Below are 20,067 nucleotides of genomic sequence, written 5' to 3' on the forward strand. Positions count from 1 at the left end.
ACAGCTGATTCATTGAAAGACATGGGGACGAAATGGAAACCTGAGTTATTTCCCTACATCGCAATGACAAGAAGGGTGGCATCTTCCAGTATTACATGCAAACAACTACTTCTTAAAGAAAAGTAATTTGCAACGATGTTAGTGAGTTGAGATTCCCAAGATAAAAGGATGCACGAAACAGAAATGAAGTTCATAAGACAGGTTTTTAAAAAGATATAGATAAGAACAAGGGTTGCTTTCAATCTCAAAAAAAGCACATAAAGCACAGGTTACTGAGAGATGCAGAAAGAAAGTCTATTTGGGTTTTCTCTCCAAGACAGAAGGGGTCATTTTACAAGCGTATCACTTTTAGGTTTAACCTTCTGTTTTTAACAACAGACATCACAATCGTTAAATTAAATCTTCATGCTCCAGTTTGAGATTTTTATGCTAGCGTGAGCATAAGCATAAAAGACACCTTCCATGGAACATGGAAGTTTGATAGCTTGTTACATCTTACAGGCACACAAATGCACAAAGCTGGTAACTATGTCACGAGGCTTGCACAACCGTGGAGTTTACTCACTTTACAACAATCTCTGAAACATGTCCTGTGTGCTACTTACATCAAGTGGTGCCTTTGAATACTTTAACATTCCATTATCCAGGACAAAAAAACGCTGCAAGAACCAAACAACCCCCAGTTACCGTGTGCATTTTGAATTATATAACACATTCAACAAGTGTGCGTCTAACGTTGCTTGGCATTTAGTCATCAACGTGTTTGATCATTTTAATATATCTGAATTCGGTGCACCTGGCCATCGTCAGTCATGTTAAATGGTAAGGAAATCTGAGCTTGAATTCCATTCTATCAGCCATCTCGGGTTCTTTTACACACAATCCAGTGGGAATGCAATCTTTCACCAGGGTCTTCCTTGGAGGGAGTGGGGCTGGAGAGGTGGGACCTCAGGGCCCACAGTCAGGACCTTCTGAATGAACCACCCTGGGGTGTAAGTGAACACTGAGAATAGCTCAGTGATTCTGTGAGGAGCTTCTCTAACAGCGAATTTTTCACTCTGGATATAAAATCTAGGAAACTGCATTTCCCTGAATACCATGGAAAATTCCTGAGAATGCTCAAGTCTGTTACAGACGTCAGTGAACTGGATCTATGAGTAATAAATTACCTGGAAAGTTTAAGAAGGGGCTTTAGCAATATACTTGCATCTCTACTTAGCCTTCATTTCACTATTAGTAAAGGAGATTGAAAATTTCTGAATTACATTAAAGGAAAAACAAAACAAAAAAAAAATCAGAGATTTTTGATAATTTTTGTCTCCTCCGAGATACTCTGGGTCCAGTCCAAATGAATCTAGCCATCATTGCTCCAAAACACTCAGGAACCCTCTGCTGATTTCCTTTCCATGGGCGATTCACCAGAGAACAAACAGCTCTCAGGACCTAGTCAAACAACGGGATCCAGTGCCCTCCTGTAGTCTCTACAGATGCAAAGAGTCTTTCTGTTGCTGGAAATTACTCTGCTGGGAAGGTTTCATGGAACACTTAGCTGCTGAGGTGGCAGGCGGTCCGGCCTGGGTATACTCTGTGCAGAACTCACAAAGGCCATGAAAAGTCCTTTGATGTAAGTTCTAGGGGTAAGTAAGCACGGGAAGATAGCTGAAAAACACTTGATTACTCAATCCCCCATGACTCGGGGAATCAAATATGCTGATGCTTGAATAAACATCTGATGGTGTTAGAGACTGGGAGAAAAGGCAATACAAGTGGGAACCTCCCACTAATTTACGTAGGAAAATGCTGAAAGGCATGGCCCAGAAAGAGTGGCTGCTGAGCCACAGCCAGTTTTGCTGAGATGCGGACCTGAGAATGCGATTCATTTAATATTGGTTTCTTTGACTTCTTTCCATTTCTACCTATCAAAGAACATTAGCAGGGATAATCTATTGTGTGATCCTGGGGGAAGAGATTAGCAAGGCCACTGATTCGAGGAATTGCAAAGTGGTGAGCCCAGAATGAAAAGCAAAAGGTGACTCCAGGAAGGACTGTGGCCACTTGGCCAAAATCCAAGGAAGAACAGGGTGGAGGGAAATTCTTGGTATTGGTATAAGATTATGGGTTCAGGAGCAACTGAGGATGCTTCTAAGTGAGAAGCAACATTAGTCAGAAGCCTCTTGGGCCTGTTTCTATTTCACCCTCAAAGACTGGGGAGTGGGCAACATTTCCTGTCTGTTAATTTTAAGTCTTTGCCTTCAATTGCAAAAAAATATATTTCCTAAGGATGCTATAATAATCCGTATGTCCCTGCTTTGGGCCACTGGACATCCACCACCTAGCTAGCCATTTGGGCCAACAGATCCATCTGCTCTGAGATGAAATCCATCGGCAAATGTGTCAAGGAGATGACCCGTTCTTCCAGTGATTTCACAGAAGATACTGGTGGTCTATCAAAGGGCTTATATTAAAAATGGAGAACAATCTTCTCCTCATTAGCATAACAGTGTTCTTGTTACTCAGGTAATTGCAACAGTGTAGTACAAAATATTTTCTCCATAATTAAAACTCCAAGATGGAGAAAGGATGTGGGTCAGGGGGAAGAAAAATAAACCCACACTTTAAAGCACATAAACAGACTTCCGAGATCAGTGATTTTGCATCAGTAAGTCTGCACTGGTAACAATAACTCCAACCAAGACTTTATCCCAAGGACTTAAATAGAAATTGGTGTATGAGGATGTTCATCACAACCTCATAATAGTAAAAAAATCAGATATATCCTACATGTCCAGCAACAGGGAATTGGTTCAATAATGGTGGGATATATAATAGAAATGGAATATATGCAATGCACTCAAAATGCATTTTTGCATATGGAACATATGCAATGCATTCAAAAACATCTTATTTCAGAGAATATTTAATAAGCACATATTCATATCATTATTTTTTAACATTCACATGATTTTAAATGAAAAAAGCAGAGTAAGCAACATGTATAAGCTGAGTTTTAAATATCATGTAAAATATGTTTTCCCTGCATACAGACATTACAGATCTCAGACTTAAACAGGTATAACAGGTTGAAGCCCACATGGTTTAAAAAAATAAAAAGGCTTTGAAAATTAGTTTTACACATGCAACCACGATTCCCACCTAATGACACCAAACAAGGTCCTCACTATGACGAAGATGATCTGAAGATGAATACGATGAAAATGGTACCTTGTGCCAGCCTTTTAAAGGCCATTTTCTTTTCTTCAGCATGAAGCCTTCATGTTTGTCTGGTCTCTGGACATTGGTTTGGCCTATTTTCAGTCCTTCTATAATTTCCCAGCTGTCAGCTTCCTGAGAGAAAAGAAGAAAAACAAATCACATGTTTTTCAGTGTTTGAGGACCTAGTCAAACAAAGCGGCCTCTTAAGTAGAAGCTGCTTTTGAAGCAACACGGGACACACCAGAAGCATGAACCACATTCTGGGGCAAATTCTAACATCAGACACAGCGGCGTGCTTACACGTGACGTTAAAAAGGGTTTCCAGGTAGACTTGGAGGCTACAGGTCCCTCGGAGGTGGGACTTTGGGGCAGAATGGAGTTTTGATCCCATGTACTCAGAAGGTTTAAAATGCATTTTTTCAGATGGTGCATCTCTGGGCACAAAGGCACTTTAACATTTTAAAGCAAGGCTATTTCGATGACAAATGTTCAATTAGTGTGCGGAGCCCCGGCCTTCTGAGCGGCTCATCACCTGCTAACCTGAAGGCAGTGCTGCGGGCTGCACACGTCTCGGAGTGCGCGGGAAATGCCGATTGCCACACGATACCCAGAAGCCCGTGCTTTTTGAAGAAGACACCCATCCCGAGAAACACACGCCCTTGGGAGCCCACAGAAAGAGCCAGAAATCTGGGATTTTGGCTCTGACTTCAAGGCCAGAAATCTGGGATTCTAGAGGCCATACTATCACCCTCCTCTGTTTAAATCAAACCAAATCGTGGTTTCCTCTTTCCATGTTCTAATGGTGTCTAAAGTTTTTAATGAGTTGTCAACATTTAAAAGTCACAAGATTTCAGATGTAGAAAAATCTAAATGTCGAGTGTTTCGTTAAAGTCTGTAAGATTTGGCAGCACTGGGCCTGCCCTGAGGGGAGGGGGCCCAGAAGGCTTTGGTTTGTCACAGTCTCCCTTGTGCCTGCTTCCAGGTCAGACACCTGGCCCCTTGGCAACATCCGGGTTTTCAAATCACTGGACCCGGTGACTCCCGAGGGCCTACGCTGCTCTAAAGTAACCGCTGACCTAGCCAACACTCATATTCTAGATCTCGGGCATGGGATGCAATTAAGTAGCAGAGCCAGAAGCAACAAGGTCACATCCCGTGCACAACCCCCCAACCCTGCCCACGGTGCAGGGAAGGTGCATCGGCTTCAGAAAACCGGATGCAGCTCCCCAGAGGAGGGCAGGCCTCTCTGCAGAACGGCCCATCCCAAATGGGCTTGGGAAAGTGCCTTCCAAGGAGGTACATTCTATCAGGAATCATCCTTCAATCGCGGAACACAGGCTCCAACAGGAATGGCTCAAGAGGCACAGATGCTAAAATCAGTTGCTGATGCTGGCTGGCCCTGGGGACGGGCAGGGAGAGGCAAACGTATTTACCCTCCGTCCCCCCTCTCCTCTTTCCCTTCTTCCATCCCACAAGCTGCTTGCCCTACGACCAAGTCACATCTATGGTTAAGTCCAAGTATATATAAATGGGGGTGTGTTTTTTCACTGTAAATTATATTTCTAGGAGATGCAACCGAACACTGCTTCATTTAAGAATACTAAGCCTACTCGTGGCTTATGGAAAGCCAACATCGTGCCCCTGTCCTCCCAAATCCAACTCTAAATGCTCACAAGGAAAACCGATCTGAGAACAGTGTCATTTCTTTATCGACTTGGTCATCCCTGAGGGGTCCCCAGTGAATGAACTATTTACAGAAACATACCTACTGGTATTCACTTAACGACATTAAGGACCCTTTGCAATATCTCTAAATGTTCTCCTTACAAACAGCCCAAGAAGTGATTTTATATTTGAAGATAATACTGTCAGAAACTGTGACTGAGCTGGTCAAAACTGTTAATTAGATACACTAATTTTTTTTTGGAAGAGCACACGTGAGCGCGCACGAGAGAAAGAGAGAGAGAGAGAGAAGAGAGAGAGAGACATGAACAGCAGGGGGAGAGGCAAAGGGAAAGGGAGAGAAAGAATTGCAAGCAGGCTCCATGCCCCACATAGAGCCCAACATGGGGCTCAATCTTACAACCCTGAGGTCGTGACCTGAGCCAAAATCAAGAGTTGGATGCTTACCTGACTGAGCCACTCAGGTGCCCCTAGATACAGTAATTTAAAAAAAATGTTCCTGATAAGACAATTTCAGGCTGTATATCATGTTTTTTTGGACAATGCAAAGCAGATGGCATTCTTGTCGGGAGCACAAAGTGGTGTGCTCTAGTATTCCCATTTTAAAATACTGAACTGTGGGGGCACCTGGGTGGCTCAGTGGTTAAGTGTCTGCTTTTAGCTTAGGTCATGATCCTGGGGTCCTGGGATCGAGTCCTGCATCAGGCTCCTGCAGGGGGCCTGCTTCTCCCTCTGCCTGTGTCTCTGCCTCTCTCCTCTGTGTCTCTCATCAATCAACAAATAAAATATTTTTTAAAAAGGGCAGCCCAGGGCAGCATGGGTGGCTCAGCGATTGAGCGCCGCCTTCAGCCCAGGCGTGATCCTGGAGACCCGGGATCGAGTCCCATGTCAGGCTCCCTGCATGGAGCCTGCTTCTCCCTCTGCCTGTGTCTCTGCCTCTCTCTCTCTCTCTCTCTGTCTCTCATGAATAAATAAATAAAATCTTTTTTTAAAGAAAATGGTGAACTGCAATTCAACAAGTAAGCATTGCTTATGAATTATGTTAGAATAATCAAAGAAAACACTAGGTTCTATTATCACCTGAAAAGTAGGTAAATTTTTCATAAAAATGGATTTCTTTTTTTAATAATAAATTTATTTTTTATTGGTGTTCAATTTACCAACATACAGAATAACACCCAGTGCTCATCCCGTCAAGTGCCCCCCTCAGTGCCCGTCATCATATCAGCAAGAGAAAAACCAAGAACCATATGATCCTCTCATTAGATGCAGAGAAAGCATTTGACAAAATACAGCATCCATTCCTGATCAAAACTCTTCAGAGTGTAGGGATAGAGGGAACATTCCTTGACATCTTAAAAGCCATCTACGAAAAGCCCACAGCAAATATCATTCTCAATGGGGAAGCACTGGGAGCCTTTCCCCTAAGATCAGGAACAAGACAGGGATGTCCACTCTCACCACTGCTATTCAACATAGTACTGGAAGTCCTAGCCTCAGCAATCAGACAACAAAAAGACATTAAAGGCATTCAAATTGGCAAAGAAGTCAAACTCTCCCTCTTCGCCGATGACATGATACTCTACATAGAAAACCCAAAAGCCTCCACCCCAAGATTGCTAGAACTCATACAGCAATTTGGTAGCGTGGCAGGATACAAAATCAATGCCCAGAAATCAATGGCATTCCTATACACTAACAATGAGACTGAAGAAAGAGAAATTAAGGAGTCAATCCCATTTACAATTGCACCCAAAAGCCTAAGATACCTAGGAATAAACCTAACCAAAGAGGTAAAGATCTATACCCTAAAAACTATAGAACACTTCTGAAAGAAATTGAGGAAGACACAAAGAGATGGAAAAATATTCCAGGCTCATGGATTGGCAGAATTAATATTGTGAAAATGTCAATGTTACCCAGGGCAATTTACACGTTTAATGCAATCCCTATCAAAATACCATGGACTTTCTTCAGAGAGTTAGAACAAATTATTTTAAGATTTGTGTGGAATCAGAAAAGACCCCGAATAGCCAGGGGAATTTTAAAAAAGAAAACCATAGCTGGGGGCATCACAATGCCAGATTTCAGGTTGTACTACAAAGCTGTGGTCATCAAGACAGTGTGGTACTGGTACAAAAACAGACACATAGATCAATGGAACAGAATAGAGAACCCAGAAGTGGACCCTGAACTTTATGGTCAACTAAAAATGGATTTCTATACTGAATTCTTTTTAAAAATTTGATACAATCAAATACTTAAAGAACTCTCCATATATGTGTAAATATACTCATTAGAGGTTGTTCTGTTGTTAGATAGCAGCTGTATTTAATGACATTTCTATTTTTAGTAGCCCTATCCATGGATAACATCTCTAGAATAACATTTTAATTTTCAGCTAGATCTTATTTGAAAGCTAGTGTTCATCTTTGATTTATTGTGTGTGTATCTATGTGATGTGTGTGTATATATGGTGTGTGTGTATACAATATGTGTGTGCACATCTACGATGTGGTATGTATATATATATATATATATGCGAGTGGTGTACATATATATGTATCATGAAGATGACTTTGGATAACTCGTAAAAATGGAAACATTAAAAAATAAGCACAGTGCTTTTTAGATTTTTTCCTAATTACTCTCAGACTAGAATACCAGCTTATTCCTGTGGTGCTATGGCTACTGATTTCTAAAATGGTAGGTTTTTTTCTTGTTTAACTCTAGAGAAGGGGTAGAAAAAGGGGGCAAGATAGAAAAGGCACAAAATTAAAAGGTATTTCTTACACATAAGTAACTCCATTTGTTCTGATCCAATGTTAGTAAACCCCAAAGACATTTTTTTTAAAGATTTTATTTATTCACAAGAGACACAGAGGAGAGAGAGAGAGAGAGAGAGAGAGAGAGAGAGGCAGAGACACAGGTAGAGGGAGAAGCAAGCCTCATGCAGGGAGCCCGACGTGGGACTCGATCCCGGGGCCCCAGGATCATGCCCTGGGCTGAAGATGGCACTAAACCGCTGAGCCACCCGGGCTGCCCACCCAAAAGAAATTTAAAAGAATCTTAATACATTTCTTACAGTTAAATAAGCTGTCAAACTGACAAAGAGGCAACAAAGTAAATACAGGGCAAACAAACAAGTTGTGTGAGAAATGAAAACAGCCCATCTCAGTACTTAATACAACCCACCTCTATGCTTAGACTGGGTCTGCTTAACAGAGTTAATATCGCTTTCTGAAAACTGAAGAATTTTTTTGTAATTTCAACTGATACCAATTTTCTTTTTTTAAAGTCACCAATTTTCACAGGATTACTTATAATAGAAACAGAGTCAAAAGCCCTAATATTATATCGGGACTTGCCTTGAGTCAGATTTACACACTTTCAGTATTATGGAAACTTTAAATACACTTTTTTTTAATTTTTTTAAAATTTTTTATTTATTTATGATAGTCACACACAGAGAGAGAGAGAGGTAGAGACATAGGCAGAGGGAGAAGCAGGCTCCATGCACCGGGAGCCCGACGTGGGATTCGATCCCGGGTCTCCAGGATCGCGCCCCGGGCCAAAGGCAGGCGCTAAACCGCTGCGCCACCCAGGGATCCCTTAAATACACTTTTAATCTAATAGTAATAACAAGTGAAACCAGAAAGTAATGTGATAACAGCTCCAGTCTGTTCATTGGAGACATTTCCTTTCTCAAGGCTACACTGGCGATGCATGAATGCTGGGGCGGGGGGGGGGGGGTAGTAGGTGAACAGGCTGTAGGAGGTGAAAACCCCAAACAAAGAGTTACAGTAAATCCTGAGCCGGGACAGTGGGTAATTCTGGGTTCCTCCACCACTAACCGGTGCCCAGGAGGTCCATCTTCTCTTCAAGGAACTGAGAGATGGTGAGATGCTGTGGCTTCTGGAATGCATGGGGTGCCCTGATTTCACCAGACCCCGAGAGATGTGGTCTCTTTTAATACCCAAACCACAATGACAAGAGTAGTAGTGCTATAGTGGGATGCAAGCGGGCAACAGCACGGATGAGTCATGGGAAGGGGATGGTGTAGGCGCACCCCCAGATGCCCGGATCCGGCCGCAGCGAGCACTGTGGGACCTTCCTCCTTCTACTGACACCTGCTGTTTGCTGAGGGTGAGGAGGCTGGGGCCTTTGTGCCTTGGCAGGAATCTTCCTCCTCTGTTATTATAATTATAATTATTATTATTATTACTACTACTACTACTACTATTATTTTCCTTATTAGATGGCCAGTTTACCATATAAGGCTATAACTTGGGAACAGCCAGGTGGGAGAGAGGCAGAGAACGAGCTATGGGCACCGGGCATGGAGCTTCCGTGCCCTCTGCAGGGGCGCCAGCCCTCTGGGGCCTCCCCTGTTCGCCTACCAGGACGTTCTCCTGATGTGTGCTTCTAATACCAGGAATTCTCCTCTCCGTTTCTGGGCGTCAGTCTTGGAGGCCTCCTTTCACTGTGTCTCTCTCACCGTCCTGGTCTCTCACACACACCGCCTGGTCCCTGACTCTGGACAACTACCTTACTTCTGCTCCCAGGCTCAGTTTCCTCATAGGTTAAAACAAGAACATCAGTAGTCGCTTCATCGAGTAGCTGATTATGTAGAGAATATATGTGCTCATCCCATGCCTGGGACAAAGCAGATGTTCAAGAAATGTCAGCTGCCTTGCCCACTGCCCCAGGATGTATTTATTCTCTCTCTCCAGTAGTTGCCTGTAAGAGAGAACGGATGTTTTCAAAGAGATTGCCAGTTGCATTTTCCAAGTAGGCATTCTCTGTTTGCCATTCAAATAGAATGCAGAGCATTTCCTCTTTCTCTCTATTTTTTGAGTCTGATAACTCCCTTTCCTTAGTTTTGCAGTCTACTCTTGCCCAACAACACAAACTTTATAGTTTGCAGTACCTTCCAAATATAAAGAATACAAGCATATATAATACATACCATAAAGTGTGTCCCCTTATAGGATTCTGTTTAATACAGGAGTAGCAAAGGGAAGGATCAGTTATACATATTTCAAAGTCTTTGGGGGGAAATAAAGTGCTATATGTCTATATTTGAATTCCAAATCCCCATGCACTCTATTTTCTGAGTTTCTCCATAGGAGAGGCAGCCCACTGAAAAAAGCTGCAGGGAGATGACCAAGGGGTAGGGATGAGTAAGATGGCATCTCTTCAACTTTTATGATTTTTGCATTTTAGACATAAATGAATTTAGATGTTTCCCCAGTCCAAGAAAGAGAAGGCCGAAGGCAGGGAATGCTGGCTTCCATTAAACAGAAGAGGTTCTAATCAACAGTCTGCAGTGTCCTCCTCAGAGCTCATGGCAAGGAAGGCCAGGTGGAAGGAGAGGACTGGAACTCTGAATGTCCGACAGCTCCCCCCACCCCACCCCCGCCAGGCAGGTGCTATGTGACTGGTAGATGGGGTGCACCTGAAGCAGTTTAAGTCTGAACCCCTGCCCTGCTACGTAGCGACTTTTTCAGACTTTGAGCAAATTATTAATTCTCAGTTTCCATATTTGTAAATGCAATAGACACCTACACTGCAGGGAGCTGTTTGCAAAGGTTATGTCCAATGCGCTAATGTATTTAAGGACCTGGCACAGTGCCTGGAACGCAGTGCACAGGCAATCATGGTAGCTGTTCCTATTGTTAGCATTACGATTTTTTTTTTTTTTTGCTGGATCTAGTGATTTTTTTTTTTTTCTATTAGCTTGACGTAGAAATATTTGCTCATGTCTCCAACAGAATGACAATAGTTTCTCTTCCTTGCAAATAAAGAGTATTTTGGATGTTTGTAGCCCTGGAACCCCCAGCAAAATATACTTTCATCTGATCCTTCCTTATACAGGGCAGAGAAAACCTACACACCAGAGGCAGAACAATGTGGCAGTCAGCCCTACAAGAGGAATCCCAGCTACCCGAGAGGAGTCAGGTGTGGGAACCGTTGACAGTTCTGCTGGCCCCAGAGCAGGCAAGAGGCCATCTGGGAAAGCACCACGTTTTGTCACTGACCTTGGAGAGGGGGACCGGCTCTGGTTCTAGCAACTGCCGACTGACAGAGGGCTCGGTGCTGGAGGAAGCAGTCCTCTCCAGTACGTGGATACTCTGAAAAGAAGTGAAAATACAGCCCAGGATTAGATAACCCATTTTTCATGTGGCTGGACATGGGGGGGTGGGGGACGAGAGATCACACGGATCACAGTAAGAACAGTGAGCCATGTTGACAATGGCAGGTTCCAGGAGACCCAAGGCAGCGGTTAACAGTCAGAAAACTGTCAGCCCAGGATTTGGTGTTTCCGTCTTACACACATGCTGCTCAGCTGCTGCTGCAGTGCTGGTTTCAGGCTCCAAGAAAAGGTCAGAGATCACATGGATTTAAAAACCCACAGAGCAGTCTCCACATATTTATAACTTTATGAGAATGTACATCTACCACTGAGACAATCAGCCTTATATAAAAATATTTGCTTACCTCTCCAAGGGCAGCAGACAAGAAGGGGGGTCTGTATCAAAAAAAAGCCCAGATGGGCAGCCCCAGTGGCTCAGTGGTTTAGCACTGCCTTCAGCCTGGGGCATGATCCTGGGGACCCGGGATCGAGTCCCATGTCAGGATCCCTGCATGGAGCCTGTTTCTCCCTCTGCCTGTGTCTTTGCGCCTCTCTCTCTCTCTCTCTCATGATTAAATAAATAAAATCTTAAAAAAAAAAAAAGCCCAGAGCATCAATACCGCTTAAGGCTCTGGAGTTTCTTAAAATCCTTAGGAAATAATTTATAATTGTAATATCTTGTAATAATTTTTAAATGCACAGAGAAGAAAACAACACCTCAAGTACTATAAAGAGTAGCTGTCTTACATGCACATGAGAAAATGCTCTGCATCACTTGCCATCAGGGAAATACAAATCAAAACCACAATGAGATACCACCTCACACCAGTGAGAATGGGGAAAATTAACAAGGCAGGAAACCACAAATGTTGGAGAGGATGCGGAGAAAAGGGAACCCTCTTACACTGTTGGTGGGAATGTGAACTGGTGCAGCCACTCTGGAAAACTGTGTGGAGGTTCTTCAAAGAGTTAAAAATAGACCTGCCCTACGACCCAGCAATTGCACTGCTGGGGATTTACCCCAACGATTCAGATGCAATGAAACGCCGGGACACCTGCACCCCGATGTTTCTAGCAGCAATGTCCACAGTAGCCAAACTGTGGGAGGAGCCTCGGTGTCCATCGAAAGATGAATGGATAAAGAAGATGTGGTTTATGTATACAATGGAATATTCCTCAGCCATTAGAAACGACAAATACCCACCATTTGCTTCAACGTGGATGGAACTGGAGGGTATTATGCTGAGTGAACTAAGTCAATTGAAGAAGGACAAACGTTATATGTTCTCATTCATTTGGGGAATATAAATAATAGTGAAAGGGAATATAAGGGAAGGGAGAAGAAATGTGTGGGAAATATCAGAAAGGGAGACAGAACATAGAGACTCCTAACTCTGGGAAACGAACTAGGGGTGGTGGAAGGGGAGGAGGGCAACCTCAGAAGTATTCAAAAAGTGAAAAGCAAACAATAATGATTTTTTTTTAACCATCAGATTCAAGAATGGATCACTGCTGGTGATAGGGGAGTATAAATCGTATAATCTTTCTAAAGAGGAGCCATTTTATTATGAAATCATTACAAAAAGAACATGCCTCATTGATCCAGCAATCCCACAGCTAAATATTTACCCTAAGGAAGTCAGATTGGTACACAAAGATATAAGGACAGATAGTTTACTAAAGCATTATTTTATTACAGTAAAAAATATATAATACATATGACTTATAAGGGGATTGCATGCAGTGATTTGAAATGACAATAAGGATCTCTATTTACTGATATGGGAAAAATACCCAAATGATGTTCTGACAACTGAAAAAAATCAGGCTACAAAGAGTATGCAAAATATGATGATGCTATACAAATCATCAAAATATATTTCATCATATTAATAGTAGCTATCCAAAAGAGATAGCATTATTGGGTTTTTTAAATTTTTCTTAATATCTTTCTTATTTTTTAGTGCAATAAAAACCTATTATTTGTATATTTGGAAAAAATCAAGTATTTCTATGGGGGAATAAACTTGAAAGACATCAAAGGAAATAACTCAATGGAGTTAACATTTTGGTATAAGCTGAAAATGAAATATAACATTTTTACTCTAGTTAGGAACATTTAATTGGTTCAATAGACAAAGTCAGTATTACATGTACTTACTGGGGCCTCTATTTTTGGCATCTCACTGGAAAAGTATTATATTAATATTTGCTTTTTCTTTTCTTTTATTTCTTTTTTTTAATATTTGCTTTTTCAAGAAGAAAATTACACACTGATATGAGCCAAATTATTCTAATTTCTTGGTAAGTTTTAAGCTTCTGGCTATTTCTTTTATCTTGAAAATAAAAGGTCCAACCACAGATCTTTACAATCCTATCCAAATGCATTTTTAAAGTTATTTATGTGGAAGAGAATAATTATGGTGAAAAGTTTACGAATTGCTCCCATTTCTCCAGTTTGTGAGGAAAGGGAAGAAATAACAGATATTTTGGGGCCAAACATAAAGTTGGGCAGGGATTAGTAAGAATCCCTAATCTGATGGCTATAATGTTCAAGGACAATCTAAGCATTAACTGGGACTGCTCTTCCAATTACCAGATTTGCTTGAATTAGCAGAGAAAAATGATATTAGCTGAGTATTCCTATGTGTGCCAGTGCCTTTTGTGCAACAGCCAAAAGCAAAGGCATCTTTGGAGAAAGGGGAACCCTTTTATACTGTTGATGGGAATGCAAGTTGGTGCTGCCACTCTGGAAAACAGTGTGGAGGTTCCTCAAAAAGTTGAAAATAGAGCTACTCTATGACCCAGCAATTGCACTACTAGGTATTCACCCCAAGGATACAAATATAGTGGTCTGAAGGGGCACCTGCACCCCAGTGTTTACAGCAGCAATGTCCACAATCCCAAACTATGGAAAGAGCCCATATGTTCACTGATAGTGAATGGACAAAGAAGATGTGTATGTGACAGACACACACACACACACACACACACACACACACACACAGTGGAATATTACTCAGCCATCAAAAAGGAAGTCTTACATTTGCAACAATGTGGATGGAACTAGAGGGTATCATGCTAAGCGAAGTAAGTCAATCAGAGAAAGATAATTATTATATGATTTCACTCAGATGTGGAATTTGAGAAACAAAACAGAGGAGCATAAGGGAAGGGAGGAAAAAAAAGAAAAAAACAAGACCAAATCAGAGAGGGAGCAAACCATAGGGACCCTTAACCATAGGAAACAAACTAAGGGTTGCCGAAGGGGAGGTGGTTGGGGGATATAGTCACTGTGTGATGAGCATTAAGGAGGGCACATGATAGAATGAGCACTGGGTATTATAAGCAACTGATGAATCACTGAACTCTACTTTTGAAACTAATAATACCCTATATGTTAATTGAATTTAAATTTTTTTAAAAATGAAAAAAAAAAAAGAGTTTCTTGCCCCATATAATTCAAGATTTATTTCTGGGGAAAGGGAAATATGCTAACCCAGAAATATTCCATGTAACTAACTGCCTGATAAATTTGTGGGGGAAAAAAGCCTTTCTGCAGAGTTATTAAATAAAAAAGCTGAAAGAAGTTCTATTCTAAAGTCAATAGACTAAAATCAAACCATCATTACAGTGTGGGATAATGCAGAGAATGTCAATCAGGGCAGGTGGTAGGGAAGTAGAATTATCTCTAGCATCTTTTCCAAAGTACACGTATCATCCCACACATAGATTCTGATGGGCCCCCAGGGAAAATCTCCCACCTTCTCACCCCAGAGAGGAACACTGCTATTGATGGGCAGGAATCATCAGATTTGCTGAGTGAGAAAAGGATGACAAATGAGCAAAATGAGAAAAACCACTGGCCTACATTCAGATGAAACAAGAATTGAACTTGGGTTCCCACACATACTAAGTACTTGTTTGAGGCTATTATTTAATTTCTCTCTGCATCTATTTCCTCGTCTCCAGGAAGAGAAGACAATAGTAGGAGCTACCTTACAAGTTCAATGTAAACATCAAATGAGATATATGATAATGATATTAAATAAATGTTAGTGGAATCTGAATTATATTGTACCACTTATAACTATGATATTTTATCAAATAAGTATGTCAGACTCTACCCACTGTTTTCATTTTACCTTAAAAAAAAAAAAAAAGCAAAGGCATCTCATGAGGTTAAAACTGGTGGTTAAAACTGGTGTGCTCAGAACTGGAGGTTAAAACTGGTGTGCTCAGATCTTTAACAAAAAGGGAGCAAAGAACCCGGGACTTGCATTATTTGTTCATGTTGGTATTTTGGATAGGATCCTATTCAAAACACAACAGCTAAATTTAAAATTAAGATCTATTCTGAGATCATGTAATTAGAAACGAAAATGAGAATTTTGTTGCTGTTGTAACAAAAACATTATTACCTTCTTTTGGGAGGTAATCATCTCCCCCCTCCCAAATTTCATTTTCTTTCTTATGTCTTAATAAGACAAAACTAATATATGCTCATTACGAAAGATTCAAATACAACATAGAAATATAGAAAAGAAAAGGTCAAACTTTCAACTCATCATTCCACCCGGCTAGCTTCTGGAGCAATGATTCTGAAAAGGTAGCTCTTGAACCAAGGATCAAATAAGGTTGAACAAATTTTTAAAAACCGAGGCCTTAACCCTGTTCTGTGTGGCTATTGCTTTTACTTACTCTAAATTGTCCAGTGAGATATGTTTGGCTCGAGCCCTCCTCTACCCTCATACTTACAGCTTGCTGGGCAATAGAACACATATACATCACCTCCCTGGCCCCGCCCCTAACAAACAAATGTGGTAAGAAAAGCAAAACTTGGGAAGAAAGTTGACCTTAGTAACTATGTAGGCAGGAAATAAAGGATTAATTCAGGAATTTAGCCAGAGGAAGGAAACTAAATTCTCTAATTTCCAAACCAAGCCAGAGACCTAGAAAATCAATTTAGGATATGGAAAGTGTGATAAAAATGAGCTTTGTCTCTAAAGATACCTGGGAATAATGAAAATGTTGCTAAGATTTTGTGACTCTAAAGGGTTAGCAACGAAACTGGAAAGAATCTACAAAATACCTACTGCAGTATCTGTGACAAAAAACCCAATGTTACTTTATTTTCCACCTGCTTTTACTAAACAGTTTATAGTATAGAAGAAAAGAGGTTCATTTATTTCAAACGTGGTTCAGTATAGTACATTCAAGCTGAGTGAAAAATACAAGACCCAAATGTTGATTTGCTAAGTCACAGATAATCATAAAAACCTTATGAAGAAATTGTAAATAAATGAATATTTTATTATCACAAATGTATGTATATATTTTACTTAAAAATTAAAGAAGCATAAATTAGAGAGGGAGACAAACCAGGAGAGACTCCTAACTCTGGGAAGCGAACAAAGCGTTGCAGAATGGGAGGTAGGTAGGGGGTTGGGGTAACTGGGTGACGGGCACTGAGGAGGGCACTTGATGGGATGAGCACTGGGTGTTATGCTATATGTTGGCAAATCAAACTTCAATAAAAAATAATAAAAATAAAAATAAAAAATTAAAGTGTAATTTATAAAACCACTGGGTGATACTCATTATAAATGTAACTAGCTTCAAAAAATAAGCTATTTCATTTCACCTCTGTAATGGTAATGAAGAAGCCAAAAGCTCTTATGCAGTCTTATATTTGTATATTATTAGAACCTATCACTGTCTATTTATTATCCAATAATAAAAAATTAAACCCCTACCTTAAGAACTACCTTCACACTCACGGTGTTTAAAGTTAAAAGCAAATCCCTGAAGTTATATAATCACACGCATAACCATTCATTATTTGTTTTGGTTTTTTTTGTTTTTTTTAAGAGGGGACAGGAGCAGAGAGAGAGAATCTTAAGCAGGCTCCACACCCAGCTCAGAGCCCAATGCAGGGCTCGACCTCACAACCCTGACACCATGACCTGATCCAACATCAAGACCTGGACGCTTAACTGACTGAGCCACCCATTCATTATTTGTAATGAAATATCTAAATACTTAAATGCTCCACTTTCAATATTGGCAGATAAAAAGAAGACAGTCTTCAGCCTTCACCCTACTCAGTCTTGGACTCTAGGTAGACTGGGTGCTCTTGAAGGTAGGGATCAGCTCATCTTCACCTTGGTATCCCACCTCCTCTACCGCCAACCCACCCTTAGCATAAGACCCCATGCACTGCAGCCAGTCAAAAATTTCTGGAGGTTTCCAGAGCTCTCTGATGAATCTATAGAGAATAGTCCCTCAGCAATCATTGACACCTGATTAGGCATAAAATGGCCTTCTAGCTTCATATTGGGACTTTAAAAAAAACCTCACAGCTCCAAGAGGTCAGAGCTTATGAAAGCATTTAAAGAACTTAACTTTTCAAAGTGACACATCCAGTAAATTAACCACAGGGCCCTTGTTCAGTAGATTTAAAGCTAATGGCTGGTTAAACTAACGTGGCAACATTGTCAGTAACAAGAATGAGCCCATTTCATAAGGTTTCCTTGAAGATCATAACCTGTGTTATCTACTTTTTTTTTGTGTACTTTTCTTCCCTAGCTGGCTGTTTTCATATGCTTTCACGGTGATGTGGAAACATATGCCAAAATACTTTCAATGTGTTATACGTATTATATAAGCAGGTTAAATAAAGGATTACATAAACCTATTAATTATTCTTTTAAAATCAAGTTTCCTTTCAAATCCTAAAATTCCGACTTTTCAGGTCAGTGAGTTTTTTTTTTCTAAGACTTTTTTTTTTTTAAAGAGTAATTTTAAGTTTACAGCAAAACTGAAAGTTCAGAGGTTTCCCATAGGCCACTGGCCCCCTCATATGCGTCTCCCCCATGATCAGTATGCCCCACTAGAGTGGTACGTTTGTCACGGTGACAAACCTAGCTTCGTCACCCAGCTTCATTACCGGTCCATTTTTTGTTATTGTGTTTTAAATTTAAATTGGATTTGCACTTCTGCACAGCGGAGGAAACACTCAACAGAACCAAAAGGCAACCTACGGAATGGAAGAAGATATTTGCAAGTGACACATCAGATAAAGGGCTAGTATCCAAGATATAGAAAGAACTTGCCAAACTCAACACCCAAAAACTCCAAGTCCCTTTTTTTAAGGAACTTAGACCACACAGAGAAGGTGGGAGTACTACTCTGCTGCCTGTCACCCCCTCCCCCATCCCCCAGAGAGAACTGATACATATATTTAGCTTAAAGCCAGAAGTCTAGGACACACATGTCACTACAGCTCTTTAATTTGGTAAGAGTTCATTTAGCGTCAACTACCACGGAGGGGGATGGGATTCTCAAAATGAGAGTGCCCAAGATCCGCTGAAAGGGGCTCCTGGTTTGTTAGCTCTTTCTTTGCCCTCTTCTCCTTTGCAAGACATACGGGAACTGCTGTCACTGTTTCAGGCTGGGGCTACAAATGTCTGCAAAGGCCCCTTTTTTCATACAAATTGAGGGCAGTAATAAGGCAAACTGGCCCACTGCTCTCTGAACGTTACCTCCCCTAAAATTGCCCGTCTGATCATATTGAAGCTATTTTGACATTCATGAGTTATGTCACACATTTTCAAAGAAAAACACCTAAAATAGCTTTATAACTTCTAAGTTATTTCCTTTTTTTAAGATTTTATTTATTTATTCATGAGAGACACAGAGAGAGACGAGAGAGAGAGAGAGAGAGAGAGAGAGAGAGTGAGAGAGGCAAAGACACAGGCAGAGGGAGAAGCAGGCTCCATGCAGGAGCCCGACATGGGACTCGATTCTGGGACCCCAGGGTCACAACCTGGGCCAAAGGCAGCGCTAAACTGCTGAGCCACCCGGGCTGCCCACCCTGCACCCTTCTGAATGTCTGAATGGCGTGGCAGCAGAGGCACGTGGACTTGCCTGCTGTCTTCTTAATAACTCCCTTCAAGAAATATCATCATCATGATCATCATTATTGGAATAGCATAAAATAACCAAAATCACTGAAGCCAGAGGGCCTCGACTATATAAGCAATAATTCTACTACTTTCTTTATAGTAATAATTGTCTTGCTCTCACTGAAAGATGGCAGAGTTGCATTAATGATAAATCTCCACTTAAGTGTCACTAATGAATGAAAGTGGAAAATTTTATTTATTTTTTTTAAAAATAAAAAATACCCCACAAAAATTTTATTTTTTTAAAAATAAAATACCCCACTGCAGGGCGGGGTATGTGTGACATTGAAAGTGGAAAATTTTAGAAACAGTGGCTGGGAAGATGCCACACGACACGCCTGGGGAAGGAGAGGCAGCGGTGATCCAGTCTTGATTCCTGCACAGAAATATGAAAGTTACTAGGAGCCAATAGTTAGGGCCCCACATTGAACTGGCCTATGGCCGGAAACCCTGCATTGTAAGAAATGCCATCAGGAATTTTTTTTTCCATCAAGTAGTCAATTTACAGCCAACAGTAGTTCAGCAATCTTGACTGTGAAGTGGTAAAAGGCATGTGAATAAGCAGCTTTTTAATTCCCATGATTGCCCTCCAGGAGTACTGCACCCAGAACCCACCAGCAGGTTTGTTTCTTACCTGTACTCTCAAGACTCACAAACACATTAACAAAATCCCTGAAAACTTCAGCAACTCTGATCATACTTTGGTGCAGCAATTATAAACAAATGGCAAATAACAGGGAAACATACTAGGTCACTTCAAGAGCAAAGGCTCTGGAACATGCAGAGTTAATTTAAAAGGCAGGGTGGCAGGTAAGTGTGACTTGATCAGAACAGTAAAGTCAAGATAGTTTATAATTTTCTTTTTCTCTTTTTTTTAAAAAAATGATTTTATTTATTTATTCATGAGACACACACACACACACACAGAGAGAGAGAGAGAGAGAGAGAGAGAGAGAGAGAGAGAGAGAGGCAGAGACACAGAGGGAGAAGCAGGCTCCATGCAGGGAGCCCGACATGGGACTTCATCCGGGGACTCCAGTTTCACGCCTTGGGCCAAAGATAGATGCT

General features: G+C 41.1%; 1 protein-coding gene across 6 annotated transcripts in view; it reads right to left on the reverse strand.

Annotated features, from left to right (window-relative positions):
- The window catches only part of OSBPL6 (oxysterol binding protein like 6), a 207,210-nt gene that overhangs the window by 58,460 nt on the left and 128,683 nt on the right, over window positions 1-20,067 (reverse strand). For all 6 annotated transcript variants that reach the window (XM_055308233.1, XM_055308230.1, XM_055308234.1 and 3 more), the window contains exons 4-6: window positions 10,938-11,030; window positions 3,223-3,345; window positions 606-659 (exon numbers count right to left, since the gene is read on the reverse strand). In XM_055308233.1, coding sequence (XP_055164208.1) covers window positions 606-659; window positions 3,223-3,345; window positions 10,938-11,030 — 270 coding nt within the window. The remainder of the gene's footprint in view (window positions 1-605; window positions 660-3,222; window positions 3,346-10,937; window positions 11,031-20,067) is intronic.

Source organism: Nyctereutes procyonoides, unplaced genomic scaffold (genome assembly GCF_905146905.1).
Source record: "Nyctereutes procyonoides isolate TBG_1078 unplaced genomic scaffold, NYPRO_anot_genome, whole genome shotgun sequence".
Lineage (NCBI taxonomy): Eukaryota > Metazoa > Chordata > Mammalia > Carnivora > Canidae > Nyctereutes > Nyctereutes procyonoides.